At 33.3% G+C, this 24408-nt stretch overlaps 1 protein-coding gene across 1 annotated transcript in view; it reads right to left on the minus strand.

Moving 5' to 3' along the window:
- Positions 1–3070: 3070 nt before the first annotated feature.
- Positions 3071–24408, minus strand: part of LOC106471184 (LIM/homeobox protein Lhx1-like) — a 121465-nt gene continuing 100127 nt past the window's right edge. Inside the window, exons 5-6 of the mRNA XM_022402205.1 lie at positions 11741–11932; positions 3071–3461 (exon numbers count right to left, since the gene is read on the minus strand). Coding sequence (XP_022257913.1) covers positions 3268–3461; positions 11741–11932 — 386 coding nt within the window. The 3' untranslated portion in view covers positions 3071–3267. The remainder of the gene's footprint in view (positions 3462–11740; positions 11933–24408) is intronic.

A 24408-nucleotide genomic window follows, 5' to 3' on the forward strand; every position in this document is an offset into this window, starting at 1 on the left:
AGAAAACATATTTATTTGAAATAGTGCACATAAACTCAGCCTAAACTTGATAGAACACAATATAATTATGAACCAGTGGTTGTTCCATAGATACAGTAGATAGCATTTGTATTCTGTGTACTCGAAAAGTGATTCTAAGTAGATTTGTAAAACATGAAAGATGAGAAAGATGCAATAATGTATTTAAGTAAACCAAGAATACAAAGTGAAAATAAAACTGTATTCTAGAGGTGAATCCACGAACACTTGAGATTTAACCGCACGTTAATTGAAATTCTTCCAGAGATAGAAACCTCCAATCAAAAAAGTTCACTTTAATATTTAATGAAATAAGATATCATAAAAGCAATGATAAGTGCTCTTATGACGTTCGAAATGCTGATTTAATATGTCTCATCTACTTAGGAAATAAAACTGTCCTTTTTAATTTTAGATAACCGATGACCCAAAGGTTACGCAGCACCTACTGTTAGGTTAGTGACTCAATTGTTATAGTTAAATGATTGACAGTCAATATTACATTTTAGTTCTTACTGACCCAAAACTCACGAAATAGTAGTCCAGCCGTGTTAGGAAATGAGTATGAATAACTAGTTAGTTAGTGACTCAATCTTAACTCTCCTTGTTAATCAAAAACTTGATAAATGGTGCAATTACATTAGGAAATGAATTAGAATAACTAGCTAGTTGATGACTCAATCTTAACTCTCCTTGTTAATCAAACATTTAATAAATGGTCCAATTACAATAGGAAATGAATTAGAGTAACTAGTTAGTTGATGACTCAATCTTAACTCTCCTTGTTAATCAAAAACTTAATATATGGTGCAATTACATTAGGAAATGAATTAGAATAACTAGCTAGTTGATGACTCAATCTTAACTCTCCTTGTTAATCAAAAACTTGATAAATGGTGCAATTACGTTAGGAAATGAATTAAAATAGCTAGTTTGTTGATGACTCAATCGTAACTATGCCTATTGAATAAATGATTGCGAAACAAAATGAAGTTAATAAATAAGTATGAATAACTAAAGTTTTGATGAATCAACGTTACTACTTCCTGACGATTAGAAATTCAAAATAAACTTTTCTGTTACTTCCTTTCAATGCCAATGGATGATGATCTTTAAAAATACTAAGCAACGAAATTAATTGATTAATTATGTCTCTGCTAAAGTAACCTCACTATTTTATTAAGCTGTTGAAAATCATAAATGATCTTGGATCAGAACCCAAACGTTTTGTTCTTCAGAAAGCAAGAAATATACACTTGTCTAAAGTTCAGAACTAAAGTGTTTTTGCGAATTAAGCCCTGATTTGTGCCATAGAAAATCCATATTTTCATATCAGTTGAAGTTAGGCTTAAACTACCAGTAAAATATATTCTACAGTGTATATTATTAAAACATTAGACTAGTCTTTGTCTCTGTTTATTAATGCGTGGGTTTGTCGCTTTTGTTGGGATTTCAAGCACCTTTAGCAGAATGTTAGGCCTCTACAATGTCATTTTAACTGAAAAGAAATGTAGTGGCAGACAGAAGCTGATAGAAGTGTTTCGCTGTCTTATAACGTTTAACATTTACTAAGTGTTTTGGTTAAGCTTATGTGGCATGTGTGGTAACCTTTAATTATGCTAAAGTTAGACCTAAAATATACAATAGTAAGTATTTTTAACCCATTTGGGATCTAATGTATGTAAAGGAATCGTTGATTCATGCAGAATAATTTAAGGCCTCTTAGCGAGACTGTACTTTGAAAACACTGGCTGAAAAACAAGAGTAAACACGGTGAGATACGCATGAAGTTAACAAGGTGAACATGGTGAAACTATTCAAAACAAATCAGTCTGAGATAGACGACGATGTAAAATTTAGATAAAATAGTAACTCACCTTCTACAGCGTTGCTTTACATGTAAACAAATGAAATAAACAAAATAAAAAGAATAATAATATTGAGAAAATTATAAAGAAAATGTTACTGATGACATGAATGAAAATAAGACGAATTTCACCTTCTTGATCTAGAAATATCAAGACTGATAAGAAGCTACATTGGTTTTTAATTATCACCAACACTTCACAAGTAAGACATTTTAATAGCAGGTATACTTGCATCACTGATCAACCTAAAACCGTATATATTCATACATCGTGAAGAATATTTATTTCAGTAATTTGTCCCTTAGTCCACCAGGAAATAGACGAAAACCCACGTTTTGTTTCAATTCGTCTATACTACATCTATATCGATATATATATATATATTATATATATATATATATACATATATAACATCAAAAATGTATCTTTTGTCATTTGAGTGACATTAAATATATAACCATAAACTTTTAGCCTCATGAAAAAAGCACGTTATCAATACTTATAACATCTAGTGATCATTAAGTAGTCTGTTGATAGTATACACTTCAGGAAAACATAAGCAGGCCTTTCAGAAGCTACTTTAGTTTTATGGAGAGTAAACGATTAGATGGAATAGCTGTGTGAGAAAAACAGGCGTGCACAGGGATGTGAAATGTCCCTATATACCTTCACATAGAATATCAGGATTAAGCTCAGTATACGTACAGCCTCTCCTTCATTAACAATAATCATCTTAAGTATTCTGAGATGAAAGTGATTCTAAACAAGGTCCTACAAGAGCATTGATATATATAACATACATTTACAAGGTCCTGCAAGAGCATTCATATATATAACATACATTTACTAACAAGGAATATTATTATTTACAAAAACAACAAGTAATTTTAAATATTAATTTGAAAGATGAAAATCTTATATGGTGATATTTCTTATGCGAAGAATTGACGAGGTTTCCAGTTCATTGGGTGTCTCCACTTTTATTGTATAAAAACACTTGGATATGGATAATACCAGTGTCTTGAACACTGCGCGGGGTATCCTGATCATGACGTCACGTCAGAATCATCTGATGAATTTTAAATTGCTGTGACTTTTTTCAGGCAAAAGTTTGAAACTAGAATGCGTTGTTCTGCAAATTTCATTCGTACATATAAAACATTTACTTTTCCTTTTCTTTTCTTTTTGGTTTGAAATACAAAACTCCTAACGTGAACGACCAATATTAGGGTAATTGATGAGAGAAAGGCATTTCTTCACAACTCTTCTCATGTAAAGCAGGATGGGGATCAAGTGCATTCTTTTTTATTCAGAACAAACCGAAATATTACTTTTTATTAAATTAGACAAGCCAAGCAAAATCTGCTTGACGAAAATGACGTCACCAGACGGGAGTTTCACTTAGCGATTGATGAGAGAGACTCGGGTGAAAGGACTCAGCTGCAGAGGACCTGGGTGGGCCATAAGCATCGGGCACAGGTGGTAGGTTCAGTACAGAGTCAGGACTGGAACGTTGAGACAAGAGGTCGCTGTGGTGCTGAAGGTATGGGGCGTCTGCTGCAAGGTTTAGTTGGCCTAAAATAAATATATAATAATAATACCAATTTCAGTCACGTATAAAATAAAGAAAAAAGGTGTGATTTACTTAGTCTTCAATATAATATAACTAAGGTCAGAAATGATCTCTTAAGCTGTTCTTTAAGTATTTTGTTTTAAATATAGTGTATTAAAATGAAACTGCTACTAAGTCTCTCGTTTCCTTTATACACGAATATACGATAAAGTGTTCCTAATTTAAAAACAACGTGATTTTTTTGAAATATTAAAAACAAAAGAGTCTAAATTTATTGACGAAATACTGTTGCCTAACATCTTCATGTACTTAAGCATTAACATAGCATCGAGTTTCTTCTGATCAATACAACAAGTTAAGAAACACAAGGATTAATTCTAAATTATATTATTTGTTTTTCGTTTTCGCTTGCTATCATCTGATGATGGTGAAATGTTGTTTTATTGCATTCATGATACTAGAGAAAAAACACACAAGTTAATGACTTAAATGCTTCAATAATGTTAAACAAGTTAGGTATCATTGCATAGACAAAATAGTAAAGAACATTTTTCTTGTAACTGTATTAAGATACAGAAAACCCACTTGCTATGCATTTCTTATTATGGCGCCTCCTGGAAGTAATTTAAAAGCTTTAAGTTAGAAAATGCTAATTTAATCAAATGGGTGTTGATTTGTAATTTATATTGTTGTCTTTTTGAATGTGCAAGTTAATCATTATCAGATCCTTTATTTTTTGTGATTTTGACGAAACCTTTGGTAGCAGCTCTTAGCTAAAGTATACATGAAGAGATTTACGATCAATTTGCATATCAAACCATGAAGGTTTTAAAGAATGTAAATAAATCTGGTAAAATCAAGATAAACAATATGCATTTAATTCTGATGATCTTGAGGAAAATATAATCACTTGATAATGTTTTAAATTTGATACAGCAGATTGTCAAGAGTTATAGTTACTACATCTCCTTTATTTGCTAACGTTCTTATAATAGCGTCAATATCATAAAAGCTGAACGTCTAACACAGACAACCAGTCTCCTTCTGACAGAAAGCCAGGTTATATCGAATTTGTTCTGGCCTCAACGGGTTCGACACAAAATCAGAAAGATCAAGTTAAAATGAGCCTCGCAATTTCGCTGAGGTTGACATTATCGACTTGATAAACAATAATCTGTGGGAGGTACCCGTTGTCAATCTTTTGTTGAAATTATAGTTTACCAATGAAAATCATTTTTAAATCATATTTTTACAACGAGGAATAGATAAACAAAGACAGAAATCATATTTTATTATTACTTTTCATTTAATCGAGTAACTAACAGTGAAACTGATTTTAGGCAAAGTTATCGAATATCAAAGTTCTGACTATAACTTCAAATGAAAACTCATTATTTAATTTCTATAGTGAAACGAAACGCTAGACAAATGCGAGTGAGTAAAATAACTTATCTTAAATTTATATATTAATTTTAATTATTAATCCTGCAGATAACAAGAGGATCGCAGGACTTCGAAAAATGTAGATAAAAGGCAAAATGAAGAGATAGGGAGAAGGTGTACAATATCAATACACATAATTTCTATTATACATTTAGAAATAAAATAAACATGTAGCAAACACTGGTAGTAATAATTCATGAATGAAATAAAGGTGACTAAACTTGATCAGAAATTAAACTGAAGAAGAATGTAAGTTAATTGAATAAAATACACTGACAAGTAAGAAAATCCTGGTCAACTGACATTACAATATGAAGTCTGACCACAAGCAGATTTCGCTAGTTAAAGTCCTTCTGCTGTGTGAGCTGTGTTGAAGTGACCTGTTCGGTTTACATCGCTGTGTGGCTCTTAATCTTCATCTGCTTCAGTGTAGGGCCTGGCATTGCCAGATGGTTAGGGAGCTGGACTCACGATCTGCAGGTCGTGGGTTCGAATATCCATCCCACCAAACATGCTCGCCATTTTCAGCCGTTGGGGCGTTATAATGTGACGGTCAATCTCACTAGCTGCCTTTCCTCTAGTCTTTCATTGTTAAATTAGGGACGGCTAGCGCAGATAGTCCAACTGTAGCTTTGCGCGAAATTCCAAACAAAACAATCCTTCAGTGTTCTTGTCCAGTCAGTACTTTTAGGCCTGTTTGTGACATATGGCTTAGTTGATGTTTTCAACATTTTTTAATGATTGCTGAAACTCTTAGTTTGACAATTGAGCTGTTGAATGATGAGATGTGGTTCAGTGCATTTAAATTCAAGAGGCTATCATGCTACTGGTGCGTAACACAGACCTACTGTTTCTTTTGTTCAGTTTTGTGGCTGCTTTTCCAATCTACCGTCCTGAACACTTATGTACATTAGTTTATGGTACTTGAAGACATTCAAGAATATTTGCAATAGGTGGAAAATCATATATTAAATCCATAGGAAACATAACCAATGTTCCAAACCTCAAAAAGTTTGGACAAAAGCTGATAGCCTACTGTTCTGTGGTTGTGTATACTACAGTGACATATAATAGGTGACCATCAACCCAGTCATTCTTTTCAAAACTTACACACTTCACAGTTTGTATCACTCATTCAGACAGACCATTGCTTTAATTACATGTGGCAAAATTCACATTTTCACCACACCTAGTCTTCCTCACAATTCAGTAAACAACTAATTGTTAAATTGCATTCCTTCATCTTATTGAATTTCTTCAGGCGATCCAATGTTGAAATATCTATTTCTAAACTATCTGATCAACCATGGACTATATATAAGTATCAGCAAGAAGATAAGTTTTGGCCCCCGTGGTAATATAAACATTAATAACCAGCAAGTATTGATTATTGTTTCTTATTTGCATGAAAATTCAGGTGATAACCATAGTTATTCTCTACACTGGAGAGCCTACAATAGTATGTTACAACTTTACTTGGAGCAAGTAACTTTTTCTCTGGGAAACACATGCAGTACAGTGTTTACACTATCTCTTAATATCCTTACAGGAATACAGTCAGTAGACCTGCCTCCACGGGCTGGTCATTTTACTTAACCCTCTTATGAGGTGAATGTTTGGAAGACTTCCTGTTTCATAGCACTTGAAATCACTAGTTGAATCACAAATTGAGTTCCACAATGGACCATAAAAAAAGATTGGACAAGTTCTCCCTTTTGAACCTTTAGTTGTTGATACAATTGCCAGAGGTTGCAAAACGTCTGTGCTATGATTACTGAACTAAAGGGTTGTGCTTTAAAGCAGTTAATGCCCTTATCAAATCAACTTTCTTCAGCTGCTCTTCTCACAATTGTTTGTTTACCGTTCTCACTGCTAATATATTTATAGATCACTGTGGTAACTTCTATAGCAGTATTATGTCTTGAGTCAGGGCATTCTACAAGCAGACATGGCCGGTCTCACCAACAGGAGAGAAAGTCCATGTTCATTTCTGTGCTTCTATCCTAGTCATCGTTGCGCACTGAAGTTGTACTCTTAACACTGTTATCCATTCTGTAACGTTCATCAGCTGCATTCATGATGTATATATAGTCCACTGTAATTGTGAACTATCACCCATACAAATAGTGGCACTTGTGATTGACAAATACTGCAACTGCAATGATCAGCGTATGACTAGCATACCTGACTTCACACTCTACATCACACTTTACCTGCAATAATACTGCTTATATAAATGAATAACCTGACTTCGAATAGGCAAGCAGTGATTGAGGTGAATATTAAGAATCTTCTGACCATGTAACATATGAAAGTGGTTATATAACATATGGATTAGTTTTAATAAGGGCAGAAAATGATAAAACTGGGTCATCAAACATCGATGCAATTCCAAAAAACGTTTGAACTTCTCATATAATTGTGGGTTGATACCAGTTTTTCATTAATTTGAACTTAACAAGAATAGTAGATATGCCTTTCTTACCAATTTATTGTTCGAGGGGCTCTACTTGCAGAAACACAAGTGCACACTTCCCAGGCTTCAGTTTCAGGTCTGCTTTCCTTATGTATTTGAATACCATTCTAAGGCTCTCAGCAGCAAATAGAATTTGTGACCAAACATTGATATGTCACCAAGATGTAAAAGACATATTTTCCATTGTAAACCATTTAACATGTGTTCAATCATCCAGTATCTAACGCATTAAACACACTGAATGACATGGTGCAAAATTCATACGAGCCTTCTCAAGTGTTAGAAAGAGTTTTAGGTCTACTTGTACTGTCAGTTTCAACTTGCAAGTAGTCAGATGCAAGATTTAAAGTGATGGACCAGGAGATCCATCGGAAACATCATACATTGGTTTGGGCGGTAAAGTAGAAATGCACACACATTAATGGAGCATACCATTTAAAATAACAAAGACCTCTGTGTAATTTTTGTCCTTCTTGACATTCGCTACAGTTGTTAAGTACTGTTTCTTTTTGATGGCGAGTTCAAAATAAACTTAAAATAGTGTGTTAAAAAGGGACAACGTCGGAAAGAGTGACATTTTGGAACTACTCCCCATCAGATTTATAAGAGAACTATATAAAGTGAAAATCAGAACACATAACAAATAATTTAAACTTCGAAGTTCGGTTCCGAACAACCTTTTATTAGGCTAAGAGAATTATACAGAGCTAAAATCAGGTCGTACAACAAATATGTTGAGCTTCGAAATTCGTTTCTGAACTATCGTTCATTAGGCTAAGAGAACTATACAGAATTAAAATAAGATTGTACAACAAATACGTTAAAGTGTGATGTCATTTTCAAGCATATAAATTCGTTTTTCCAACGTTGTTTCTTTTTTGAAACGATATCTTATGTTTATTTTGAATCACTCAAGCAACGTCAGCAGAAATTATATCCAATTCTCTGATAGTAATCTGATGCCACTTCTCATATTAATATTTTGCAACAATCTTCTTAAGTACTCTGGAAGATGTGTGTTTGCATGCAGGTGCAGTGTAACTGAAGTAACTCTAGCTATACAGTAGTTTCAACTACTCTTTCTTCATGCATCAGGGCTAGAATCATTTCAACTGAGAACTGTAAAACCATCTACCCATAATTAGAAATCATATCCAGAATATATCTTGGCATTAAAGAAGATACTGCATTACAAGAAAACGTAGCTTGGTGCTTGGACAGAAAACATCGTGTTTCATGTTTAAGATTTTATGTTTGTTTGTTTGTTCTTAAGCACAACGTTATACAATGAGTTATCTGTACTCTTCTCACCGCGGGTATGGGACCCGATTATTAGCTGTATAAGCCTTCAGACGTATCAGTGAGCCATTAGTAGAGGGGTGTGTGTGTGGGTTTCATGTATAGTCCCCATCACTATCTTAACAGTAAGTAGCACATCAGATTAAGTTTGCAGTTTAATCTAAAACAATGCATCTGTATTCAAAGGTATTTTTATATAACTTTATAGGCGCACTCTTTAACATACTATTTCTGAGTTTTACTTAGCCAGTACTTGACACGTTTTCTGAAAAGTTTTGAATCATTTGTTTTATAGGCTATTCACAGATAGCTTATGCAGTACGTTTATACTTAATACAACTATGCTTGAGCCAAGTTCTGTTTCAGTTTCATTCGTTCTCTGTAACATAGCATCAATAACAAGACAGAATCAATCTTCTCCGATAACCTCTAGCTTATGTTTCATTGTCAGAAAGGAGTCAGAACTTAAGGACTTGATTTATGGTTTTGCTAAAAGTGCTGGAAATACTGCAAAGTCAGGTAAAGAATTACACACTCCACTGTCAGGCAAGAACTCAACCTTCTAATCTTGCATGACCACATGTACCTACCAGACTGCATTCAAGCCAGCTTGTGCTGAGCAAACAACTCATATTTTTAATAGGTTGATTGATATACTTTTCCAGGTTAGCAGCCATACCTAATCTGGGGTCAGCTAGTTCAAAGAAGTTGACAAGGCAGCTATCATTGCTTGCATCCATTATTATTGTTGCTATCAGATACTTATGCAGAATATCGACTGGCACCTCTTATTCTGGAAAGGAATTAGATGCAGGTAGTTACAGCTCCAACACCCATAGAAACTACACTAATAGCAGATACTCTAATCAATATGGAAGTGCTAACCATAACAATCACTCTGCACATATGTGATACAACATGTGTGACATGCTATTGGCAGCTTTTCTCAGTGGAGAGCCAAACCTGGCAATGTCTGTGTCTGAGCTATTTTCGGTTTATTCTGACTTTTCCAAGGAGCAGGAAACTCTTGTAGTGGCGCAATTGGTAGATCTACTACAGAAACTACAATAAACTCTACGTGAAGTCACCACTCCAAATCTTGTTTTAATTGATACTTCTTCCATGCAAATCAGAATGTTTCTGATGTGAGCTGTTTTATTACAGTGGCTGATTCAGCAGACATTAAAGCATATTCTCGGGTCTGCTGCAGCCATGTCTGGAAAAGCTTGGGTGTGTAAATATAGCATAACACCTGCTTAGACTGTCAGGTTTTGGCAAGATTTAAATTAAGCCTGATGTGTAGCTTGATTTTCAATTGGATCAAACCTGCATCTGAGCTATCCAATAATGATATTTCAGCCGTACAAATGAAACTTTATGAGTTTGTCTGTTGCATTTAAAACAAACAATCCTGAAGTACCAGGAAATGATGAATTACTTGGCTTGACATTCAAATATTTCATTCTGCTACCTGTTGAATCTTCAGAGCAGTTGCTCGATGTCCACTTTTTCTACTCCGTTCTTTGACAGTGGATTTATGTGCTTTCTCTTACCATTCCCCGCTAGATTCGGTGACTTCAACAATCTGATATCAACTTTCTAGCTAGACATCTCATAACAAATTCAAACGTAATAATGAATTTATAATCACTGGATAATTTAATTTATCTAGTTTTGGTTCACTTTCTGGAATGTAGGATTGCATTCAGCAACCACATTTGTCTCCAGACACATTACAGATTATTTGTATTCAACCTAGCAGTAGCATATACTTCTTATTCCTTGCTGAAGGTCCTCCCAATTAAACCATCCATAGTCTGAATTTACCTGTAATGAGTATAAAACAAGAACAGCAAAAGCTAAAAAGAAAGTAAAAATTGCCTACGTTTACAGAAACAGTTTCTTAAACTGCATCATGAATATGGTACTAAAATTATTCTAACCCACACTGTAACAATCTTGATTAAGAATAAATAGCCAGCAGGTAGTTTAGATTATGCAGATAACAAGAGGATTAAATAATTCAGCAAACTAGCAAAAGATAAAGGTTTTTGAGATGAAATTAAGAGACAAACTCAAAGTCTGCAATAAAGATAAAGATGTAATACCTACTGACAGTAGTATTTGAAAAATAATATAAAACCGAGTTGATGTGAAACCGAAAAAGAAAGGAACTTAAATTATTAAAATGCACTGGCTAATCGGATAATATCGGCTAACTGGCACTGAAACAAGGAATCTGACCAAATCTAATCCATGATAATACAAGGCTTAACTCCGAGTTTAAAAACAAACAAAAAGACTGATATAAAACTTACAAAGAATCGACCAGCAGAACTACAGACCAATCAGCTTAGACGAACTGGTCATTATATTCTCTCTCTCTCTTTTCACTTATGCACATGTGGGGCAACATCAACGAGGGGGGGGGGATACAAGGAATCTAGATTATGGTTAAGATAACGTTGGATTGGTACGGCCATAAACGTCTGCAGCCCTAATAAAAGTTTATCATTTCTATAACAGATATCCATGTTCCCACGATAGAAACAGGAATTGGAAAATTCAATATCAGATATTTTGTACGTGTATCTATATTATTTATTTTAGGAAGGTAGCACTATGGCACAAACATACCTGACATATTTATATATGTGTTTAATAAACTATCTAATTTCAGTTGAATTATGTAACTTAATAAAAGTGGATATTTATAAATTTATAAGATAACATAAAAAATGTGACCTGAGCAATTAATAATATGTTACGAAGCTTAAATATATAGAAACTAAAACATGCATGTTCATAAGAAGAAGAGATATACACTTTTAAAATTTTACTCTGTAGAGGAATTACAGAAACTAGCCAATAGTGTCAGTTTATTGCTTTGGATAATACCCGTTCTACAAATAGGGCGTTAGGAAAAGCAGGGATGTTTGTTGGAACTAGAATTTAGCAGTGTTAGTAATAGAGCTCCTGTTATATTGCCGTTTAGGGCTTTTTTTCAATTACATTGATTCGATCTGTCACGTTTCAAATATATTCCTTTATTACAAAATGTACCTTGCATCATTGGACCTCCAGGAGGTATCGCATGCTCCATAGTTCTCGAGGATGGAGGCGGGCTGGGCACTGAGGCGTTTCCCATCGGTCCCGGCGGGAAATCTAGGGAATCTGGAGGCGGTTGTTGACTGGGTAAGAAGGTGTAGAACCCTGGCTGAGCTCCGTAGGGAAAGTCAACAGGACTCCCTGAGTCTAAAGACGACAAAATTATTATTTCATATTTTTCTTTAAAAGTTATTTAAAATATTGTATCTTATCATACCCGTAATACAGGCTAACTTACAATCGGTACAATAGTACTAACTTTACTGAAGAGATTTGTCAACAGAATTAACACTTTTTATGCCCGAGTTCCTTTATTCTGGACAAAACCTTTATAAGTTATTATATCTTTCCATTCCAAGAGAAATTCACGTTAGACATAAATCAACTCTTTATGAAACATTTTACAGGCCAAAAAAAATTTCAGGCAAATCAACGTTTTATGGCACTATAGGAACAATTATTAAGGTAATACCAGACAGTTTGAGCACCAAGTAAACTTGTAAGTATTTCACATTCAATCCAACAAAGGTTGTAAAGTTTTTATAAATTAGTGACCGTTTCATTTCGAAGGCTGAAGTGGTTTTCTTATCTCAAATCATTGAAAAATATATCATGGTCATTTCACAGTTGATAACTGTGATCTCGTGAACAAAAGATGATAAATCCTTTAAAAAAAAGTTGTATCTATATGAAGCAAATAAAGCAAGGCAATATTTTGTTATAAACAGAGAAAGTAATATAATTGTTATAAGGAGAAAAAGAGAAAGAAAGAACAAACCGTCTCCTGAATACAATAAACAAATGAAAAAGTAAGAAAAAATATCTTAATTCTATGTACATGATAATTATATCAATGTTTTACTCAAGATATTTCAGAAGTTAATAATGGACTAGATCAGTTTATCCACCCATCTTTTTAAACAAGTCATTTTGCTCAAACATCCCAATAGGCAAATAAGGAAAGAAAGAATTTTTTTTTTTTATAAACAAAGAGAAACAGAAAATTATAATTAGTGTAGGGAAATAAATAAATGAAATAATTATAATTAGAAAAGGAGAGTAATATAATTGTAATAGGCAGATAAGGAGAGAAATTAAATTAATTTCTTATGAACAAAGAGAAAGATAAGAAGATAATTACTGCAGAAAAATAGAGAAATATAATTGCTATAAGTAGAAAAGGAGAATAACATCACTGTTATAGGCAGATAAGGAAATAAATAAACTAAAGGACATGATTATAGAAACTTTTTGAAGCGATATTACATATGAATTGAACCATTTCAGTAGAAATATCGAAATCTGTTGACAACTAATTTTTCTGATACTATACAACAGTAGTAATATAGCAGTAGTAGTACGGCCAATATTATAAATGTTTCATTGTCATGCATTTAACCCAATGCTATCGTGGGGTTCTTGTCTAGTTTATCATAGGAACATACAAGTTACCGCCTAGTGAGCTACACGTGTCTTATATTATACGGTTTAAGTCAAAATCATTTCGAACATTAAATGGATACAGCTCATTAAAATTGCCCGGTTCCCAGGACTCTCACACTTATGCTGATACTCCATGTCTCAGTTCTGAGTAGATCATGATAAAGTTTATGTGAGGACTTATTTGAAAGGTAGCTCTTTTAGTCTTTAAAATAATGCCGCTGTAATCTTACAACAAATCTGTCATAAACTCAAATGATTACAGACGCCATACACGGATTTCATATTGCTTTAACGACGAACCACGAAGAGCTAGCCATGGGAACTAAAATATTTAATTACGAATTAACACGAAAGATACACATGAACATCTTTAACATAACGTTCTATGAACACGTGGCAGATGTAATATATATATCCAATATACACTCATTTGAAAAGGGATCATTCAAAAATTATGTAACGCTATGGAGGAGGAAGGTTGGAGGATGTCGTGTATTGTTACGATGTGTCACAAGGGGATAGGGAGGTTTCATGAACAGTGTTATATGATATAAATTAGAGTAAAATCATTTAAAGTCTACAGGAAAACTTGCATTGAAATTCAGCATACTTCGATTTGAATTCAAAACACCTTTAATAACTGGATCATTTACAAACATGACACATGTATCATGTTTCAGAATAACTTGTTTAGTCAGATTTCGTATATATATATTTAGGTCCTAACTAGACCAACAAAAACAAATACTAGTACTGTCTATAGAAAGGGAAACAGTTTGCTTCTTATGATTTCAATGCTCTATCTTAACTTTATATCAGTATACCCTGCCAATATATATGTATACACATATAATAAGTATCTATATCGAGTGGTATTAGATAAAACTGCTTAAGTTATCCAAAACAACTTTCACGCTATGGTTGCGGTAAAAATAATTGTTATTATATATTCCAATAGCAGTAGGCCATACGATTACTTAAGAATTTAAAACTATAGACATTAGAGATTATCTGGTAGTGTGAGTTCTATTCTTGTATTTATCAAAGTTCTTTACATAACTGACTACATAATTAATGTCTGTATTTATTAAAGAGGCCATATAATAATTATTGAACTTATTTAAAGATATTAAATGATCCAGGTTAAGGAAGGGAGGCCTGAATTGTTAGTTTTACGTAATGGATTATGGGTGTTACGATATGTTACATGGGTGGGGTGTCAAAAAGGTAAAAAAATGCTTTATGTAGCTTTGAATGTTGTTGTTGTTGTTTGTCGTAAAGCACAAAACTACATAATGGATTAACCGTGCTCTACCCACAGAAGAGAGTATGCAGCGTAATACATTTGTACTGCTTCATTGTTATTGCTATAATTTACAGTTCATGTAACTATTCTTTCTCACAGCCTTGCTCTTATTGTTGTGCTAATTAAGAGAATTGCAGACAATCGTGTATAAAGGTCTTTAAAAGAGAAATAGACATGTTATTGAATATCAAATGTTCGTGTCAATATCTGAGTAAAGGTAAACGGATCAAAACATGTGAGGGCATATCTGCTTGTAATACAATAATTTAATATTACCATTAAGTTCCTTAACAATTGCAAATACACAGAATTTTATACAATATATGCACCTATATGCGTGGTTACCATTACTTTTTCTATATATTCAGCTGAAAATGCGATGTTTTGAGGAGAACAAAAATCCATGTTTCAGCACAGCACTTCCATGCACCTTACAAAAACCATATTAGATTTAACACATTCATATCTATAGATTGATTTAACCATAAAATCTAATTGTTTGTTTGATTTCATGCTGTATGGTCAACCTGCCATTGGCAGCATACTGATTCAAGTCGGAAAGAGTGGAACTCATGTCGTGTCAACAAGTTTTCGAAGCACCATTCTCTAGTTAGACTACATGTCACTTGCACATGGTCTACGCTTCACGAGAGGCGGGCTGTGTTCCTTCAGAGACTGCCTGAACGATCTCGAGACTAGGTTCGAGCATCCATTCATCTATCCATGCAGGAGGCCTCATCAGTGAAGCGCGAAATGAAACGAGGCCTAACGGCTGGTTAAGCTGGAAATGATTCCACTGGGTGCGTTAACCAATAGCAAGCACGAGCTCGATAAGAACATTTCGCCGTCCGACATGTAGAGATGGTCCGAAAGATAAGAATGCTCTGTGGCCGATCGATTTTGCATCGAAGAAGGGGAATTTGAGAGAATGGCGTTATTTTCCCGCCCACGGAGTCAAATTTAGACATATTCCCTCGTATCTTAACTCCATATCTATTAAAGGAGCGACCTAGAGACGCTAAGAACGAGACTAAGGCATCAGTAAAAGCTTTTCCTACAAATAGTTTATTCTCTATGCGTGGCTGGGATGAAGATATACCATCTACAATTTGATAAATAAGGCCACAAAATCAATCTAAGATACCAAATCCCATTTTTCGTTTTTCTTATCGAGTTATTAATTAAGCAGATTAAAGGTGTTATAAAGAACCGCACGGGAGAATAACAATAGACTATGAGCAACTTATAATTTGAAGTTACAAGAATTCTTAGCTACAGAATTTTAAAGTATGAAAAAAAAATACCAAGGTGTATAGATTTCGACCATAAGTCTCTTATGTTTGACTTACACGTCTACATCATACACTCAAACAATATACATCTCGCAACGCGCAATGTAAGTTACAAGTATGTTTTACTTTCATACATTAAATTAACTTTTTATAATCTTGATTCAGTTTGATCATTTTCGTTAATCCACCTTCAAAATTGCACATTTTTTTATCAAGTTTAAATAATAGAGATAATGTGACGTTTTAACAGAGATATTTTCCATGATTTTTACTGGATCTGGACATAAAGATTTAAAGCACAAATCTAATGTTTGTAGAGAAAGCATACTTGAATGAAAAAGTGATCTGAAACTCTGAGTTAAATATTTTTATTACTTGGTTTAATAACGTTTTCACGAAAAAGATTGTTTGTTTGTTCTAGAACAAAGCCACATTGGGCTATCTGCTGTGTCCACCGCGGTAAATCGAACCCTGAACTTTAGCGTTGTAAGTCCGTAGACTTACCGCTGTCCCCGCGGAGAACGTCATGAAAAAGAAATAAGAAAAATGAATGCGATCAGAATTGTAAAAAGAAAGCCATGAATAAATAGGTGTTTCTTATACTTTAAATAATGAATTATGTCGTTGTTATTAATATTCATTATTATTATTTTATAGCCGTCTTTCAGCATCTCTGTTGCCATCAAAATTCGAGACTGCTGTATTAAAAACCCACGGGAAAACTGAAACATCTCTAAATTCTTCCTCTAAAAATGTTCACATTTTCAAATAAAACGATATTGGTATTCCTATAGGTGTATCATCATGGTGTGCGACTGTATAGTAGAATTTCCTGATGAGGTTTGATTTTATGAATTATCTGACACTTAAGACTAGTTTAACGAAGTTTGTGATAGTGTAATAGGTGTCATTTATTTATTTGATTTTACTTACTAATTATATATTTCTTCTTGTCTGTCTTCCTAATAATTTTGAAAAAAAACCAAAAAACACGAAGGGATGAAAATTTAGAACTTTGATATCTTATGTATCTAGGGTCTGCAGTGGCCTAGTGATTAACATGTCAATGTGCGTTACGGATGGTCCAAGGTTCGAGGTTTCAGTTGTGGGTGCATTATAAAAGTGACACCCAACCCTATTATTCGGTTCAAAAGTCAAATAAAGTCTTTATAGAGACGGATGCTGTTGACTGGCTGCCTTTCCACATTTCAGCAGTTCAAGATAAGGGACAGCAATAATTGAATTCTAGGGGTGTCTCACTTGGCTACTTAGATGTATCCAAATTAAATTCCTTTCTTCTGACCAGTGACCAACTTTTCTGTTGCAGCTCCTATTCCATCACTCAGGTTATACGTGCGTCACCAAAACAACACATTTTCACTTTGGTGTAATATTCAAACATATACAACATTGTTGTCGCCTAGTTGGAGGATGAATTTGTGCTGGTTCTTGAGGGTTATCATATCTATTTATTTATTATTCATCTTAATTCTAACTACAGTAACAATCTATATCTTAGTGCTCATGTACTGCGTAATATAATTTAGATATGGCTTTTACATTCTTACGTTAGACAAAGTCTGTATAAAAAGTAATGATGAAAATAAACTTGCATGACACAAATGAAACGTTGGAATGTAATGTTATTAAGTAAGTAATTAAAACACACTGCATATTAAAAGATACATTATTACTCCATACAGATCAACACCATCTTTAAAACTAACACAACGAAACCATATAGCATGACAAGGAAGTCTATAAGAAACCCACTAAATTTATTATGGTCGTTTCAAAAGTTTTGTTTGGTGACGTAGTGCTTTAGTAAGTTGTGCAAGTACAAATGTGCATTACTTAATAATTTCATTTTTTGCGTTAAATAATACCATTATAATATGGGTATAAGTATTAATGCAAAGTTACGAGCAAAGTATTTATAATGCTTAATGATTTTATACGTATAATGAGTTAAATGCAAACATATAAATAAAAGGTATACTAAAGTTAGAGGAAGGATTTTACTAAATATATTCAAAATAGTTCTTTAAGTAAAACTTATGGTGTTGTAACAGAGAAATTTTAGGCAAAGTAGTTGCTACTTATATTTGAAGCTTTTATATATACTCAATCTGCCTAGAGTGTAGGAGCGGATGACGTTTCGGTTCCTTTGCTGAGGTCTTCATCAGGTCGTTTACTCCTACATTCTGGGCAGATATTGTTCATTTAAAAACTACAAATGCAAATAATAGGTATTCTTATGTACTGATCTCTATTAATTATTCAAACTGTCTTTGTATATGACGCATAAAAATGGTCAAAAATAGACCGATTGATAGACAAATTGGTGAAAGGAAAAAAATGTCAATGAGTATATTGAAAGTGTCATTAAAATACTCCTTGGTCACTCAGTGGTAAGTTTGAGGACTTATAAATATATATATCTAAAATTCCATACTGGATCCCTGCTGTAGACACAGCTAGCCCATATAACAATAAACAACAATAAAACAAACTATGAAAATGATAAGAAAACAGGAATGAAAATTTGGATGATTAAATAGATAGTCACTTAGATATATAAAAGGAAAATCAAACAAACAGAAAGAAATACCTTTTTATTTTAATGTACTAATGACTCCGGAAGAACGTTTGCTTTAAGGCATTTCCATTAAGAAGAAACATTTTGATTAAGAATTGAAATAATGTTTAAAAAGCGCTACACCCTTCTACTTAATTATGGGAAATAAGTTTATGAAAACATTGAAACTGTAACACTCATGTTATATATGTAACACTCATGTTATATATGCTATCTTTAGAGTCATTATGTAGAAGGAGGTAATCAAATATGCAAGGGAATGTTATCACAATACCGGAAGAGACCAGTTACGACTCCTGGTCACTCTATTACTGAAACCTCTCCTACTTTTCGAGCCAGCCCCCTATTTCCTTTCGAACATTAAAAATTTCAACCCATCTAGCCCACTCCTTCATTTTCAAGTCGCTCACCCAAGTAGCTTCTTTCTTTTTTTTCTTTTGTGTCTATCCTATGGAAGAAAAATTACTGGAGTGAATGCCCGGTCACCTTACATTATGGCGTGACTGGGATTTTTTCTCATCATGGCGGCGAACACGCATGTTGGCCGACTAGAGGGCACCCCATCAATCTTCGTCAATTGTTGACACACACTGTTACCATCCTCATGTCTCTTAGCATAATCCTCTTGCGTTGCCTTGTACTAGCATATAACATACCTGAGAGTATGCACGACTGCAGTAATTTCTTGCAAATTGTTGCCAACAGTTGCGCCCACTGAGAAATATTTATACACTAAACATTTGACATAAAGGTATTCTTCAGATATAGCAAAACAGGTAAAGTAATCTAACAAATGTAAAATTAAAACCCCAAGTTACTCTAAAACAAGGCACAGACATCCTGAATTAGAAATACTTCTCTTAAACTTTGTCGCGAAGTTAACGAACGTCGCTAATTTGTAAAACAAAGGTAAATTAATGGAGTATCAGGAAATAAGGCAGGTCGACCAAATTCCAATGAGCTAGAAACTTTTATCAAGTTATAAATGGTTACGAAATTTAAGTTTATAAAATAACTACAAAACAATTCCAAGTAATTATTTTTACTGATTACAGAAATAACAACAAGACCCTCTAGTGGCAAATAATTCATTATTTTAAATAAAATTTCTTAGCATATTTAGAATAATGGAGAAACTATTTTAAATGCCTAAATATAGCTTCTTAGTGTATCTTTAGATAGATAACTAGGATCTTGTTTATAGTGAAATATGTACAGAAAACGTTTAGAAAAAAATCTTTTATAAACAAATGCAACTCCAGTATGTCTCGAATCACCTGCAAGACATTATTTCTGTTCAGTTCATCCATATTTGCCCTCAAATCATCAACTTCTTTAGCAATTGCATCACCATGACAACTTAGAGTATTTCTAGTCTAAAATCAGTTGGTTAAATTCTTGAACATGATCTGTTTTACAAATATTGTTGTTGTTATTTTTATACTAGTTCTATGATTTTTATACTGTGGTTTTTCTTGGGGAAAATCAGAATTTTAAACATTTTTAGCTTATATCTCCATTTGTAGTAATTATATACACAAAATTTAAAATAATACTTGAATGGCGTTTTTTTTTTATAAAAAAACATCTTGTGTAAATGCTTCACCAAGAAGTAGTGTTCATATTTTTAGCGTTTTAGAAAACATCTATTTTCATACGACAAAAAAAAAGAAAGAAAGAAGAAGAAATAAAGATAACTCAAAATTTATTTTCATTGCTTTCGTGAACAGAAAAACAAGTTGACAGATGACAGTTATTTACATATCAGATCAAAGTAGGTTGAAATGTACCTATATAATATAGATCTCAGCTAATCTAAGAACCTAGTGTACTAGATATCAACCTGTCCAATAACACTTCATTTTGTTTTAATTTTAATTTTCTCTGTAAGACAGACATGCTGATACAAAAGTTAGAAAAATTATTTCATTCACCTAGCGGCGAATATCTAATTTTATCCTTATCTAAACATAAGCCATTCACAACAAAAACATAGCGATTGGAAGAACAGTTAATTTTTTAAAATGAAGAATAATCAGTAAAAAAAAATTATGCTGTGTGGTACTCTTAAATATCAAACCTTATCCTTCCATAAATTTAATTCTATGATATCAACCATGGCTCTCTGTTGAAATCCACTTTTGATCGCTTTTAGTCAGTAACTTCAGAATGTCGCAGTATCTTAGTTAACATCTTTGTCTTCTGATTGATTAGTTTGGCCATAGCAACTTTGAAGTTAATCTTTTTTGATTGTTGGCCTGACATTTCTATGAAAATATAGCGTTGTCATATTGTAATATTTTTTTCGGGACTTGTGGAAGTGGGCAGTTTTAGTTTCAATTTAATACAGTTAAGATCGAATCTTGGTCATGTGAGAAGAAAGGATGAAATTCTAGCGTATTGTGCTGTTCAGTTGAAATCCATAATATTCAGTCGTGTCTTTGTTCAATTTTCAATAGAGAAATGTATGACTTGTGTCACAAAGTATAGTTTTCTTTCATATTGTATGTCACGACCAGTATCAGGCTGTTTTAATCAATTGTAAACTTAGGCGTTTGTGTCGTTTTCGTCCACCAGTCCTTCATTCCAAACTTGTCCAGCCACACTGACGATCTTAACCTTTCTTTTAATCACTACACTGCCTGCCAATGAAATCCGCGAAGCTCTACAGATGCAACACATCATTGGTGCTTATATATATGCATATGCATGTATGTATATTATCTATCTATGTACTGAAAATATATCAGATCTTTATAACTATGTTGCACAAAGTAAATATGAATAACTCTTTTATATCAGTGATATAAAGCATGTAAAGCACTCAAAATCTGATTGGTCACAAAATCAAATATCATATCAAGGTAGTAGTGCCAAAAGCTATTGTACGTAAATGAGTGAGTGAGTGACCAATTTTAGCTCTTTCTGAAAGGCATGTATATCAGAGATTATACTATATTATTTCTAATGATGTTGGTAAAATACAAAAAAAACAAGTACAATAGTGTTAATGTTTAAGATGTACACTAATCAACACAGTGTCTCTTTGCACATTTAATAATCAACACTAAGGTCCACTTTTTTTTTTAAAGCAACGCTCATGTTTTAAGTTTCTCAAAGGGAACGTGCCCACTTTATACAAGTAAGTTGTATATATATACATATAACAGCTATACAGTTTGACTCAAACAGACATATTTGCAAATGAAATAAATTTGTCTTCATATATTCTAGTAATATTTTCATCTACACTTTTCACCATTAAGCTGTACCCTCCGGTGGCTTAGCGATCCGTAGGCTTAAACGATAAAGATTGGGTTTCGATACCCGTGGTGAGCAGAGCACAATTAGTCTATTGTGTATCTTAGTGGTTAACAAAAACAAACAAGTACTAAATCGTAGGCTAGATATTTGAAAGGTACTGCGAATAAACGCAATATAATTTTGGTATATACAGATGAACTTCTTAAGACCTTTTTTGTCGTGGAATTTAAGTTTATTAATATTAATAATCTAACAATTAAACAAACACCGATAACACATGTGTAGCGTTTATTAAACGGGTCGAAAATTTATTAAAGTAAAATTCCGTACGTCTCGACTTACAACGCTAGAAACCGGGTTTCGATATTTTGGAGAATAACATCTGCAGGTTATGTGGTTTTTATCACAAATTTCAGGCTTCTTAGTTTATCACTATGGTTTATTTCTTTAAATCTTTTATTTGTTTATTTGCTTAGTACAAATGGTTATCTGTGCTCTACTCATCGCGGGTATCGAAACCTGATATTTGTCGTTATAAGTCTTACCGCTGAGCCACTGGGTTTGGATGGGCTTTGATTTGACAACTATATTTTTCTAGTCATTTCGGTTCCTTTGTCATATCTTCCACAATTTGTTACTTATTGGGAGTTATTTCATGAGTTGACCCATTTTTAATTTGATTTTCTCTTTTCGTGACTCGAAACTTTACTTGATTAGTTATTGAAGAAACCTCGTGTTCCTTGGCCGAACAATGATATTATTTTGTAGTTCAAGAAAAACATTATCAGTTTTGAAACATACCATTCTTTTACATAATGTTATAACTGAAAAAATAATGTTATTTCATAATCATCAGTATATTTATGTTTATGGCATGAATTAATGGTCTATATATATATATATATATATATTATTTTTACTGTTACGATGGTTGTAATTTCGATTTTTAGCAACACAGTAGTGAAGCAACTGGCAATTACTGTTTGTTATTAAAAACATTTCTTAATGTTGAAATAAATACTTATTAACTTTGATCTTTAAGGATCTTGATGCATACGTAAGTATATGAATGACCTGACAAAACACTGAAAAGCACTCGATAATAAACCATCTCAAGACAGGTGTGTTCAGGAAATGTACACTCAGCAGGAAACCTATTGCAGTTCTCTAACCTTTGAACTCTTTTAGCATATTTGATAGACAGATCAAGCCCACTGCGACCGTACTTTCATTTATCGGTGACTGGTCGTAAAAACACTTCCATGGTTGTCAAGTAAATGGCAGCTGTTGAAATCCACGCCAGAGGGCGTACTTGCAGATGGCGAGACGTCTCGGCAGGGGTTCTAGTTTCCAGAAACTTGCCGATAGGTATTTTGTTGTCAGTCATTACAGAGCCCCCTGCTGGCTGGAGGGTTCAACCATGTTATTGTTTAATAAGAAAAATGAATCTAAACTTTCAATACTTGAATTTACTAAACATCATCATCTGCGCATGCTCAGTAACTACTTGCCAAACCAGATGGTTCACAGCAAGAACCAGAACGTTGATATGGCTAACTAGCTTCTTTGGTTAACGTGTATGATCAAGTACAAAAGCTGGCTGAAAGGAAATGCTTAAGTCATCTAACTACTACGTATACCTCGAGTCAGAAGTCAACAAGAACCGCCCACATATAAAGTTAGATTTTACCAGACAACCGTTCCTTGCTTACCTGGACACGCCACATATTTCTTTTTTTTAATGGTTGTTCTTATTCCAAGCTAAAGAGGAGGAGCGAGAGACGTAGTAACCTGATATCCGCCTCAGGCCACACCTGGCTGGTTTACTATCTACAGATTGAATGTTACTGAAAATATACACATGTCATGCGAATATTCCAATCACTGGTTAGAAAGAAACTCCCTTATTTTATTTTTGTGGTGAGCTAAAACCGAAAATTACTGTAAACAGTTCAATTTCAGTTTTTAATAAAATCTCCTTATTTATCTCTCACCAAATACATCGTATTGACAGTGGTCTGTAACCCAATTTGGAATAATTTAACCTTAATGAATCTAAAACATTCACAATATATGAGTATAGGAAAATTTTCTAAAATTTCGCACACAACAATAAATTATTCTAAACTAACTATTTCAGCTAATTCAAATATATATTTTTACTTGTAGTAAAAGAGGGGATGGCTGGATGACACTGCATCCTAAAGTTATATCCTGATTAATTCATAATGAATTTTACTAGTACTCAATGTTTTAATAAATGTAATAAACGTCACCAACAAAATATGAATAAGAAAATGTGAGATACAACCTATGATAAATTTATACCGAAATATTGTGATGAATGTGTGTAGTAACAGCTTATACGATAGTTTAAAATATGCTCTATATTTAAAGGCAGCTTTACAGTATACAAGAAAACAAAAAGTACATTTTTATAACCCTTCAAAATATTGGTCGTCAAGAAATTAATGTCGCTTTTTTTAGATGAAATATCCTGAACAACTTATATATCAAAACAAAACATTTATTAAATGAAATAGTCTCCATTCTTATCGATGATGCTTTTCCATCTTAAACAAGGTTGTTAGTGCCCTGATTATAGAAATCACTTGGCTTTGAAGCAAAAAACATGTCCATGTCCTCTTTAACACCTCCCACATTTGCATACATTTTCCCATTAAGATGGTGTTGCAGCGACGAAAAAGATGATAATCTG

Source organism: Limulus polyphemus, unplaced genomic scaffold, assembly GCF_000517525.1.
Source record: "Limulus polyphemus unplaced genomic scaffold, Limulus_polyphemus-2.1.2 Scaffold4, whole genome shotgun sequence".
NCBI classification, from domain to species: Eukaryota; Metazoa; Arthropoda; class Merostomata; order Xiphosura; family Limulidae; genus Limulus; species Limulus polyphemus.